This window comes from Myripristis murdjan, chromosome 1 (assembly GCF_902150065.1).
Source record: "Myripristis murdjan chromosome 1, fMyrMur1.1, whole genome shotgun sequence".
In the NCBI taxonomy this organism is placed as follows: Eukaryota; Metazoa; Chordata; class Actinopteri; order Holocentriformes; family Holocentridae; genus Myripristis; species Myripristis murdjan.
The window spans coordinates 2,905,378-2,918,978 of NC_043980.1; the positions used below are offsets into that span (position 1 = coordinate 2,905,378).

At 42.9% G+C, this 13,601-nt stretch overlaps 1 protein-coding gene across 1 annotated transcript; it reads left to right on the plus strand.

The window, feature by feature from the left end:
• The first annotated feature begins 845 nt into the window (after positions 1 to 845).
• On the plus strand, positions 846 to 13,294 carry LOC115357391 (protein NLRC3-like). Its single transcript, XM_030048790.1, has 7 exons — positions 846 to 982; positions 1,131 to 1,210; positions 7,841 to 9,641; positions 11,460 to 11,633; positions 11,788 to 11,961; positions 12,133 to 12,179; positions 12,753 to 13,294. The coding sequence occupies exons 1-7, from the start codon at positions 846 to 848 to the stop codon at positions 13,292 to 13,294; spliced, it is 2,955 nt and encodes a 984-aa protein (XP_029904650.1).
• Positions 13,295 to 13,601: the final 307 nt, after the last annotated feature.

Here is a 13,601-nt window from a genome sequence, read left to right on the forward strand (position 1 = left end):
AACCAAGGAGATGGTTGTTGATTTTAGAAGAGATCACAGCATGCACACCTCACTGACCATCAATAGCTCTACTGTTGAAAGAGTCAGCAGCACCAAGTTTTTGGGGATGCACATTGCTCATGACCTAAGCTGGTCCGTCAACACCACAGCTCTCACCAAGAAAGCCCAGCAACGCCTCCACTTCCTGCAGAGATGAAAAAAGTGAATTCCCTGCCATCCATCATGACAACATTCTACAGAGGAACCACCGAGAGCATCCTAACTCACTGCATCACTGTCTGGTACGGGAACTCTACAGCTGCTGATCGCAAATCCCTGTATTCAAAAAAGGAAAAAACAGACACAAACAAAAGACAATAATAAACAAAAACAGAGGGGCAAAAGCACAACAAACCAGGGTTTTGTCACGCTACCATACGTAAAAGGGATTACAGAACGAATACAACGAACCATGAAAAAATGCAATATCGACACTCCAGTCAGACCATACAAAAAACTCAGTTACCCCAAGGACAAGATATAACCACACAATAAATGCAATATCATTTATGAAATTCCTTGCCGTTCCCTTAACAGAGTATATATCAGGGAAACGGGCAGATGCTTCCACGCACAGAGAAAAAGAACACAGGAAAGAATGTGAGAAAGAAACGGAGAAGAGACACACAAGATTCAAAAAAGAAAAAGCATACCAAAAAAACTTAAAATCAGCCATCTCAGATCACTGCAAATGCCAAAACCACATAATGAACTGAAAACAGGCCAGAGTCATTAGCACATAAGAGAATAGCTACCAACGGTGGATTATGGAGGTAGTAGAAATAAGGAAACGTGCGCACAGGACAATGAACCAGGATGAGGGAGCTTATATGCTGTTGCACACCTGGAGTGCCATCCTGGAGGAGCGACCTGACAGCAGGGGCTTTGATCGACTTGTCAAATCTGACAGGAAGATCACGCCACTTATTCTGACCGACAACTGGTGACAGTTCTGAGGAAGGCGGAAGAGATACGTCGAAACTAGTCAGCAAGGTAAAGAAAACCTTCTTATGTCTAATAATTAAAAACTACATCAACATTATGGCTGACCCCTCTCACCATCTCTTCAAACTCCTGCCATCTGGCAGAAGGCTCCAGAGCATCCGGGCAAGAACCACCTGCCTCAGCTGCAGCTTCTTCCTCCAGGCCATCAGGACTCTGAACACTTCCCGTATGCTGCCCCCATCCCTCCCTCCATTACAATGGGATGACATACTGTATATATGCACTCAACTGTACCAACACTTTTAAAATGCATCGGCACTTTCCACAAATGCTGCTCTTTTAAATCTTTTTTTTTTTTTTTTTTTTTATAATAATGCCACTACTTTTATATTTTTACTGTGTCCGTGTTTCTTTTATGCATGGGTGTGCATATGTATTTGGAAGTGACAAATAAACTGATTCTGATTCTGATTATTGTCATCATTAAACAGAGGGGGACATTTAGCGGCAGGTTGCCCTCACAGAGCTGTTCTGCAACTCCTTGGTAAGGAGGGGAGGGGGGAGAAGGAGGTGGGCTGGTAACCATATGCTGAGGAGGGGTAGGATTTTAACGACACTCTTTTGCACTTTATTTTTTATTTACTAATTTGTTTTCAGTATCTATTCATGTTTTCATAATGTTCTTATTGTGTCTTCATTACTGATGTCTTTTATTGGTGTCTGTTTTTAAGGTTGGTGTGAATGTGAGCAGCTGATGACCACCACCTTAATTTCCTTCAGAATTAATAAAAAATATTTGATCAATCAATCAATCAATCAAGATTCAAATGGTCTGTGAATCATGAGAAATATTCATTAACTGTTAAATCCAGAGAACTTCCATTCCTGTCCACTTGGTGGCGCTCATGCTCCATAAACAGAATGTGAAAGTGAAAGCAGAGCCTGGTGCTGCTTTGAACGGGCCATGCTGCTCCCTCTGTGCTGAAAGTTGAGATTGAGCAACAGGAGAAGCAGCGGAGTCTTCTCTCTCTGGGTTTCCTCTCCACATGAAGCTGGAAAGTCTCTTGGATTTGATGTGGATGTGATTCAGCAGGTAAAGACCCGACCAGGGATCAGTACAGATGTTTGTGTCTCACAGCTGGAAGACTGCAGAGCAGACTGGGAGCACAAGATGGTGGGAGGGTCTGTCAGCATCTTGTTTATATGTTTTAGAGATCGAAATATTCATTATGCTGTCATGTTCACTTTTAATGTCTGACACTGAGGACAAAATCAACTTTGTCTGAAATATTTACAATGTGGTTTTTTTTGTGTGTGTGTTCAAAGTCAGTGTCAAGTAGATTGTAATCTGAACTCATCTGACTGGTGAGCAAAGCAGGAAACACCCAGTGTGACAGCTTGGATCAGCTTGACTGAAGTTCCCCTTTTCTGCTGTCGACTCACCAAAAGAGAAAAACATGTTTCTCAATTATTTCACCTGTTTTATTTTTAGTTTTTTTTTTAATACTGCTATCATCTGCCATTCAATTCTGACCCTTTGAAACATGAGAAAATTAACTTGATTTCTTTCTCACAAAAACAAACAAAAAACTTCAGAAAATTAGCAAAATAGTTACCAGAACATAGCAAAGAAATTAGTAAAACAAACAGACAATGATTTATAATTATTATAATTACACATTTAACCCTCCTGTCGTGTTCGCGGTCAAATCTGACCGGTGTACAAGTTTTCTCTCCAAAAAATGCAGTTAATTTCATCTGTTTGTCATGAGGTTCCATGACTTTGTTCACACATGGCATCTGAACACATAAAATAAATTTGGAGAATTTTTATTAATTTTGGAATGTTTTATTTAACTTGTATACACCCATCGTGTTCCCGGTCACAAATGACCGGTCATTAGAAATGAATGGGTAAGACTACAATTAGTGTATAAAATAGAGTTAAACACGTTCCCACACTCCTTTCCCACACCCCAACATGCAGGTGTCTTTGAGCAGACACAGATGTGTGTGAACACACACACACACACACACACACACACACACACACCTTATACCCCCTTCTGGCTTCCATGGCAACCCCCACAGGAAAGTATCTCTCTGACTTCTTTCCCACACCCCAACATGTAGGTGTCTTTGAGCAGGCACACACACACACACACACACACACACACACACACACACACACACCTTATAACCCTTTCTGGCTTCCATGGCAACCCCCACGGGAAAGTATCTCTCAGACTTCTTTCCCACACCCCAACATGTAGGTGTCTTTGAGCAGGCACACACACACACACACACACACACCTTATACCCCTTTCTGGCTTCCATGGCAACCCCCACGGGAAAGTATCTCTCAGACTTCTTTCCCACACCCCAACATGTAGGTGTCTTTGAGCAGGCACACACACACACACACACACAAACACACACACACACATGGACACAGACACACACAGACACACACAACTTTGCCCCTTTTTGGCTTCCATGGCAACCCTCACGGGAACCTACCACGGGAACTGCCAACACCTGTCACCTGACACCTGTCAGGTGTCAGGTGTCAGGAAGAAGACCCAGCTGAAGTTGTGGTCACCTTTCGGTCCAAAAATGGTCATTTTTCCTGGACCTCATCCCCACCTGAGAGGAACGGTCAGCTTCCATGTGAAAATGTCATGAGGATGACTAACTAAATCATACTGGTCAATGCTGACGGGAACACAAAATATGCTATTTTTTTGCCACTATTTAGAAAATTGAAATGTTTTCAAAACAGTGTCCTTGGAAAACATTGAAATGATGTACTCTGTGATAAATACTACAATATGTTTCATCTGAGTATTTGTTATAGTCAAAATAATATCTTTATAATGTTTTTTTCCCTAAAAAACGAATGGTATGATCTCAGGTAAATTAGGCCTACAGCACATACATAGCAAATAGAAGTTCAAAACTTGTCATTTTCACAAGAGCAGAAGTTGATAAAAAGATCTAACACAACATTAGGTGATAATATGTATCATAGTGGATTTATAATCAAATACAATGTTATCGGTCACATGTGACCGGGAACCTCATGAGTGTTAGCCCAAAATGAACAGAATAGGAGGGTTAAACAGTGTGCGAATTATAAAACGGTGTGCGGAGGAGCCGGTGCAAACCTTAACAATAGTACTGCACACAGTCCTATGCCTGAATTAATAGCCTACACCTCTTACTAACGCTGTATAACTGCTGGTCGTTGTATTAATATTCTACAACAGAACAGACATACGATTTATTATAAAGAGAAAAATCGCTTCAATCCACATGATTCAATCCACATTATAAAAATTAATTCACGGACCACCAAAGTAACGTTTGACTGTTTAATTAAATCAACTTAAAATTACTCTGGCAAGGTTGCAGGGGGTGTGCTACAGTACGGTACGGGCACTCATGCACGAGCACATGCACGGTCACGCACGCAGCGCGTGAATGTGAATACAACGTAAATCATGCCGTCCTCCTGCAAAATGGATTAACTGCGAATCGCGGCATTTGCACAATCAATAACCAACTGATAATAATAATCAACCGGATCCAGCAGGCCACGCACACGTGCGGTGCTGGCCGGCACCGAACACGCACTGCTCCCCCAAAATTTCACAATGTTTCCAGCCAGGGGAGCTCATGTCACCACCAGGGGAGGTGTGCTCCCTTTAGCTCCCCCTTATTTCGCACACTGCATTTGAACATCAAGTTATCGGAATGTTGCTGTGAGGCTGAAATGAGAGCTTTGTAAAGGTCAGTAGTTTCCAGTCCATGTGTGAAGAGTCCCAGAGGGTTCAAAGTCCTCTGTAGATGAAGCTGCTCAGTGGGTTTGATGTAAAGGGCGGCTGCTCTGAGTGTTACGTCCACTCTGTATATGTGACATGGTGCTGACAGGAAGACAGCACACATCCTGTCATGGAAAGCTTGTTGTCATCAATCAGCCGCTGTGTTTGTGTCAAGGTGTGGGCTCGGCTATGGATGTGTGTGAGGAGAGAGAGGAGGGGCTCCCTGCCTCTGAAAGCACTCTGTCTGGGGAACATGACAGCCAGACCAAAGCTAAGAGGTGAGATGAGGATCTCTGACTGTCCATGACTGTTCTCCATCTCAGAGCTCAGCAGGCAAATCAGCACAGCAGCATTATTCACAGGAAAAGCTCTGTGTGTGTTCACATTCCATTATCTCTTACACATAATGTTGCTTCTGAAAATAAGTAGGTGATTATTATCTGAGTATGTTAGTGTTGCTAAGAAAGTAAAACAGTGTTGTTCATAGAGACACAGATCCCTTCACTGTGTTCATGATGTTTCTATCAGGATCCAGCAGGAGAGACCAGACTCCCCTGGACCCAGCTGTGTGTCCTTCAAGAGCGACCGCTCTATGGGTCGACCTATTAACTTCAAAGACACACAGTCCTCTGCTGATGATGGGTAATTATGTCAAACTGCTGATAAAACAGACGGTTTACTGTTATCAGCTTCACAGAGTTACGTGCAGCCGACTTATTGAACCAAAGTGTGACACAGAGAGGTGACCACACAGGAATATGGTGACAGAAGGAAGGCGTGATATCCATCGAGTAAATTTACGTCTTCTAAATTTTGCTCAAGATGGTGAAATTCAATACGCATTCTTTTAAATAACAGGCACTGAGATGATGAATTTATGTTGCTAAAAATATGAATAATACTAATAATACTAATACTACTACTACTAATAATAATAATATTTGCCATAAGCAAAAGTGACCAAGTTCTAATTCTCAATAAATCTGACCAACAGGGTTTTTTTTATTATTTGAATTTTATTTTATTTATTTGTCATCAGGCACTATTTTACTTGTACTTTGGAATATTTAATTCTTCTGAACATGAGACAATCAGAGCACGAGGTGAGCCTTAACCTGAGCAGAGCTCAGAGGTGTGTCTGTGCCCAGCTGAGATGTGGGATCTCTTCCATTCATTTCTAAAGGAGGATAGAAAGTGTCACCTGTGTTACCTGGGAGAGGTGGAAAATGAGATGCCCTGTTTGTTTTATTGTCCATTATATCATAATCTATAGATAGAGGCTGTTCTTAAAAATGATTTGTTTTCCTTGACTGATGAATGCAGATTGCAGTACAAAGGGTTTCATGTGGCTCAGTTTGTATTAAATGCTTATCAACAGTGTCTGGAGACGCTTTCTGTTTAAAAGTGTTCAGAGTGAAATGCACAGTCTGTGGCTAAGAAGTGGCAAAGCTCTGTTTTAGAGCAGTGATGTCTGAGGAGCTGCTATTCACATTTGCTTTGGACATTGTTTAACACCAATGAGGGTGGATCATATTTGTTCTTTGGCTCTCATGATGTTGTTGCTGCTGTCTGTTATGTTCTGTAGTGTCCTGGCAGCCCATGCAGGCTGGCCACCTTTTGCTGCAAGACACTTGGAAAAATAAATTACTACCTAGTACTACTACCTACCAAATACTTTAGGATTTTTACATCAGTAGTACTGTATCTTTACTTTACTTTACTTTACTTTTCCTTAAGTATGAATTTGATGAGTTTTTACACCACTGCTGTGTTCATGATGTTTCTATCAGGATCCAGCAGGAGAGACCAGACTCCCCTGGACCCAGCTGTGTGTCCTTCAAGAGTGACCGGTCTATGAATCGATTAAATGAGTTCAAAGACACACAGCCCTCTGCTGATGATGGGTAATTATTTAAAGATCCAGAATCGGTTCGGCCCCTCAGACTCTGTTGACTGAGTTTCCTCTTTCAAAACATCACATCCAATAATCAGAGCAGCTTCTAACATGGAGTTCATTTTGTGTTTCTGCCAGGATTCATCCTGACAGAGTACAGCACCTTTAATCACGTGTGTGTGTGTGTGTGTGTGTGTGTGTCCTCCTCAGAGTCCAGCAGCAGAGCTCAGAGGTTCCCAGTGGTCAGTCTGCCCAGGAGCATCAAAAACACCTGACCTCCATATTTCTGGTGTGTAAATGCAGCGATATGACACCAGAGCTGTTCTACTGAACATCAGCTCTCATGGAACGCCTCTTGTCCAATCAGATTGCTCCACTGGCACTAACTGTTGTATAATGAACAACAACATCCAAACTGAGCAGCAGCTCAGCTCATAATCGTCTCCATGCTGCACTTTGGACTTTCAGGCTCTTCAACTTGGATCTGATTTTGTGTTTTGTGTCCAAATTTGAAAATGGAACTTGAATTCTTTGATTTTTCTGTTGCAGCTGCTGGTGGAGAGCACCTTTGTGAAGAAGGAGCTGAAAAACCTCCAGAGGTCTCTGAGTCCAGATTACCCAGAGTGCTCAGACGGTGAGGAGGAGGAGCAGAGGAGGAGCAGCAGGGAGGCTTTTCTGCAGATCACACTGCACCTCCCGATGAGAATGAAGCAGGAGAAGCTGGCTGAGCGTCTGAGGAGCAGTAAGAGGCTTTTAACTCCTTTAACAGGATGGAGAGGAGGAATGATGGGAAAACTGAATGTTTGCATTTGTAACCTCTGCTGAAAATACAGACATTTCTAAAACAAAGAGTTCAGCAATCCCAGATTGGAAGGGAAATGAGCACAATCCTCATGGAGAACCTGGTTAAAGTGTTGATTTGTTCATATTTGTGTAAAATGCTGAACACAAAGGTGACATGGAAAATGTTGCCTTTCACATTTGGCTGCAGACAGTCAGGACTGTTTTTTCCACCAGCAGCTATGAGCTAAATGGATGCCATGCAGCCACAACTCAGATACATTTACCAGCAAGTATTCACATTTCTCTCATTAATGTGACATTCACTTACTGATGTTTTTGTTGTCTGTTCATTCAGAAATTGCTGCTGCAGCATGCCAACGTGAACTCAGATCTAAGCTGAAGAAGAAGTGTGAGTGTGTGTTTGAGGGGATTGCTAAAGCAGGAAACCCAACACTTCTGAATCAGATCTACACAGAGCTGTACATCACAGAGGGAGGGAGTGGAGAGCTCAATGAGGAACATGAGGTCAGATGGATTGAAACAGCAGCCAGGAAACCAGCCACACCAGAAACACCAATCACATGTGAGGACGTCTTTAAACCTTCACCTGGAAGAGATGGACTAATCAGAACAGTGATGACAAAGGGAGTGGCTGGCATTGGGAAAACAGTCTTAACACAGAAGTTCACTCTGGACTGGGCTGAACACAAAGCCAACCAGCATGTCCACTTCACATTTCCATTGACTTTCAGAGAGCTGAATCTGCTGAGAGGGAAAAGGTTGAGCTTGGTGGAACTTGTTCATCACTTCTTCACTGAGACCAAAGAAGCAGGAATCAGCAGGTTTGAGCAGTTCCAGGTTGTGTTGATCTTTGACGGTCTGGATGAGTGTCGACTTCCTCTGGACTTCAACAACAACCAGATCCTGACTGATGTTACAGAGTCCACCTCAGTGGACGTTCTGCTGACAAACCTCATCAAGGGGAGCCTGCTTCCCTCTGCCTGCCTCTGGATAACCACACGACCCGCAGCGGCCAATCAGATCCCTCCTGAGTGCGTTGGCATGGTGACAGAGGTGAGAGGCTTCACTGACCCACAGAAGGAGGAATACTTCAGTAAGAGATTCAGAGATGAGGAGCAGGCCAGCAGAATCATCTCCCACATCAAGACGTCACGAAGCGTCCACATCATGTGCCACATCCCAGTCTTCTGCTGGATCACTGCTACAGTTCTGGAGGACGTGTTGAAAACCAGTGAGGGAGGAGACCTGCCCAAGACCCTGACTGAGATGTACATCCACTTCTTGCTGGTTCAGTCCAAAGTGCAGAACGTCAAGTATCATGGGAGAGCTGAGACAGATCCACTCTGGACTCCAGAGACCAGGGAGATGATCCTGTCTCTGGGAAAACTGGCTTTTGAGCAGCTGGAGAAAGGCAACCTGATCTTCTATGAAGCAGACCTGGCAGAGTGTGGCATTGATATCAGAGCAGCCTCAGTGTACTCAGGAGTGTTCACACAGATCTTTAAAGAGGAGCGTGGGCTGTACCAGGACAAGGTTTTCTGCTTCGTCCATCTGAGCCTTCAGGAGTTTCTGGCTGCTCTTTATGTCTTTCTGACATTCATCAACTCTGGAGTCAATCTGCTGTCAGAAGAACAATCAGACTCCAGGTTGTCTGCACGATTCAACAAGAAATCTGAACTACACCTCCTCCAGAGTGCTGTGGCCAAAGCCTTACAGAGTCCAAATGGACACCTGGACTTGTTCCTGCGCTTCCTCCTGGGTCTTTCACTGCAGACCAATCAGACTCTCCTACGAGGCCTGATGAGACAGACAGGAAGTAGCTCACAGACCAATCAGGAAACGGTTGTGTTCATCAAGGAGAAGATCAGGGAGAATCCCTCTCCAGAGAGAAGCATCAACCTGTTCCACTGTCTGAATGAGCTGAATGACCATTCTCTAGTGGAGGAGATCCAACAGTACCTGAGATCAGGACGTCTCTCCACAGACAAACTGTCCCCTGCTCAGTGGTCAGCTCTGGTCTTCATCTTACTGTCATCAGAAGAAGATCTGGAGGTGTTTGACCTGAAGAAATACTCTGCTTCAGAGGAGGCTCTTCTGAGGCTGCTGCCAGTGGTCAAAGCCTCCAGGAAATCTGTGTAGGTTCTAGTGTTGCAATATCCCCGGAATTTTCAAAGTTGGAAAATTTCCATGGGAATTTTCGGAAATTAATGGGAATTAACGGGAATAAACGGGAATTTTGAGGGAATTTTAGGTAATTGATATTCACTGCATTCACCTGGTCATATACATATATACATAATAAACATTTTGGTTTGTTATAAGCAGATATGCATGCAAACATGTTATATTATAATGAATTTCCAGGGAATTTTCGGGAATTTTCCCTAGTTGAGTCAAACTGTCGTGAATATTGGCATAACCAGTGTGCAAAATAAGGGGGAGCAAAGGGGAGCACAGCTCCACTGGTGGTGACATGAGCTCCCCGAGCTGGAAACATGGTGAAATTTTGGGGGAGCAGTGCGTGTTCGGTGCCGGCCAACACCGCACGGTGTGCGTGGCCACCTGGTCAGATCTGCTGGATCTGGTTGATTATCATTATCAGTTGATTATTGATTGTGCAATGCCGCAATTCGCAGTTAATCGCGCTGCGCGCATTAAACAATTTTGCGGAAGCAGGAGGACGGCATGATTTACGTCATATCCACGTTTGCATGCTGCATGCGTGACAGTGTATGTGCTCGTGCATGAGCGCCCTACTGGAGCACACCTCCTCTAACCGTGCCAGAGTAATTTAAAGTTGATTTAATTAAACAGTCAAACGTTACTTTGGTGGTCCGTGGATTCATTTTTATCATGTGGATTGAAGTTTGCATAGCCCATATAAATGCTCAGGAAATCTGTTGTTCAAATAAAATTAACCTGATCCATTGGGGTGTTTTATGTAAATATCCTACATTAAGATATTAATGGTATCACCCGTGTGCAACAAATTTTCTCTTTATAATAATCGTATGTCTGTTCTGTTGTAGGATATTAATACAACGACCAGCAGTTATAGAGCGTTAGTAAGAGGTGTAGGCTATTAATTCAGGCATAGGACTATGTGCATTACTATTGTTAAGGTGTGCATATGAAGTGGTTCAAACTACCCATTAAAATGCATAGAAATGCAGGAAATTGAATCGTGATGCTGATATGATGATCGTCTGTCTCAGTGGAAGTGCTGCAGCCTAGTGGAGTATAAGTTACTGATTGATGATGATCAAATGTGCTCGAAATTATTTGCATATGTGAATCATGGTGCACAGTTGAATTTGCATTGAATCATGCAACATTTGTTTCCACCAAAATGCAAAGTTAACTGTTTATATTTAAGTTTTATATTTAAGTTTTATTTCACACACTTGGGTATGGGAATGATGATTTTACAGTATGCTGGCACGGTGGCCTTTGGGTTAGAGTTGAGTCCTGAGTTCAGGACATTAGGGTTTCCATTTCCAAAATGGTGATATTGATGTTGACATTCATTTTATTGATTATTGTTTATTTTTGCCCCATTCATCTTAAGTTAACAACAACAAAAACAAAATTTCTTAATTTCTTAATTTCTTAAAAGCTTAAATTTCCATGGAAAATTTTTAAAAACCTCATTCAAATTGATGACAAGAAAAAAAAAATAAAATTCCCAAAATTCCCGAGCCGAATATTCCCAAGAATTTTGGAAAAATTGAAAAAAAAGTGACAGCAAAAATCTTCTGAAAATTTCCAATATTCCAGAGTGAAAATTCCCGCGGGAATTTTCGGAAACTTTCTGGGAAATTTACCGGAAACTTTCCACCCCTTTGCAACACTAGTAGGTTCATAGAAAACTGGACATATTGGATACATGACAGTATATTTCCTATACTAGAGAAATAGATTTAAATTTGTTTTCATCTTTGATTCCTCCTCAGGCTGAGTGGCTGTAATCTGTCAGAAAGAAGCTGTGCAGCTCTGGCCTCAGTTCTCAGCTCCCAGTCCTCTAGTCTGAGAGAGCTGGACCTGAGTCACAACGATCTGCAGGATTCAGGAGTGAAGCTGCTCTCTGCTGGACTGGAGAGTCCACACTGCAGACTGGAGGCTCTCAGGTCAGGATTCCTCAACCTGCTCAACACATGACCAGTTCACTCCTGATTTCCATGCAGCTTCATGTCACTGAACACATTCCTAAGCTGTGTAGGTTTTGGTGAAAACACAAAGCAGATGATGTGGTGGACTGATTGTGTTTGTGATGGTGTGCAGGCTGTCAGGCTGTCTGCTCACACAGGAAGGCTGTGCTTCTCTGGCCTCAGCTCTGAGCTCCAACCCCTCCCATCTGAGAGAGCTGGACCTGAGCTACAATCATCCAGGAGACTCAGGAGTGAAGCTGCTCTCTGCTGGACTGGAGGATCCAACCTGGAGACTGGAGGCTCTCAGGTATGGAGAGACACACACAATGTCTTATAGACGGCTGAGGAGTATTGTTTCATGTTGAATGGTGGATATGAGTGACGTGGTCTGCTAAATCCTTCATAGGGAAGGTTATTTACTGCCCATGTTTCCATCCTCAAAGAGAATCTGCTGCTCTGACTCTGTTTCTTCCTCCAGGGTGGACCATGGTGGAGAGCTATGGTTGAAACCAGGTGTGAGGAACTGTGAGTGTGGATTTAGTTTGATTCATCAACACAAAACCTTCAGCTGTTTAGATGGTGCAGCTGCAGTTTCTGCTGTTTGTTCTCAGCTGCTTTTACCTGCTGAACCAAACACAAACAGATCTGATGCTCCACTGCAAACATGATCATAGTTTCTCAATTTGATTTTTACACATTTCTCCAAGTTAAGCTCCAAACTCTCAAAACAGTCAAATGCGCCAGAAATGAGAAAATCCTCATGTAATTATGCAGTAAATGACAAAATGTATGAAGCATTTTTTTAATGTAGTTTCCACCAAGTGATTATAATTTGAAAATAATACTAATAGAGCAATATTCACATCTATAAAGGAATATACGAAGTGTCAATTTAGTTTAGTTTCGGTATAAATGGCTGTTCCAGATGTAAAGGTTATTTCCACAGCAGTTTGTGATGTCCATTCATTCAGATCCTGAATGAAGAGGACGGCTGACACTGTGTCTTCATTAAAGTGTTAACAAATCAATAATCACACTGTTAATAAATCAGCAGATAATAACCACAGCAGGTCTGTTGTGTCTTGTTCGCTCCGTCAGATTCCTGTGAACTCAAACTGGACACAAACACAGCAAACAGAAGACTCGTCCTGTCTGAGGACAACAGGAAGGTGACATCAGTGGAAGAGGAGCAGCCATATCCTGATCACCCAGAGAGGTTTGAGGACTGGCCACAGATCCTTTGTAGAGATGGTCTGACTGGTCGCTGCTACTGGGAGGTCGAGTGGGGAGGAGGGGTTAATATAGCAATGACTTACAGAGGAATCAGCAGAAAAAGAGACAGTTATGACTGTGGGCTTGGATATAATGAAAACTCCTGGAGTCTGTTCTGCTCTGATCGAGGATTCACTGCCTGGCACAATAACAGAAAAACAGTAATCCCTGCCCCCCCCTCCTCCTCTAACAGAGTGGCAGTGTATCTGGACTGGCCTGCTGGCTCTCTGTCTTTCTACAGCGTCTCCTCTGACACACTGATCCACCTCCACACCTTCAGCAGCACCTTCACTGAACCTTTGTACCCGGGGTTTTGGATTGGATTAGGGTATTTATTTGACTCTTCAGTGTCTCTGTGTGAGATTTGAGGAGTGAGAGTCGCCTCCTGTGTGGAGAAACTCTCACACTGCTGATCAAAGACAGCTGCTGACATGACAGTTGACTTCAGAGAAAAAAAATTAAAAGTCATTTTTATAAACTCCCTGAACCTATACGGACAGAAAAAAACTGAGGAACAATCAGTGTAAAAACTTGATTGCTATTTTCTGGGTTGCACACTGAGCTTCTACATCGGCATATCAGTCAAAATATGAGGACCAGAGGAGAGCCTTTCAATACTTATTCTCTTCTTTAATAAAGTTGATTGTTGTACAGATGGCAGTGATGATGATTCAA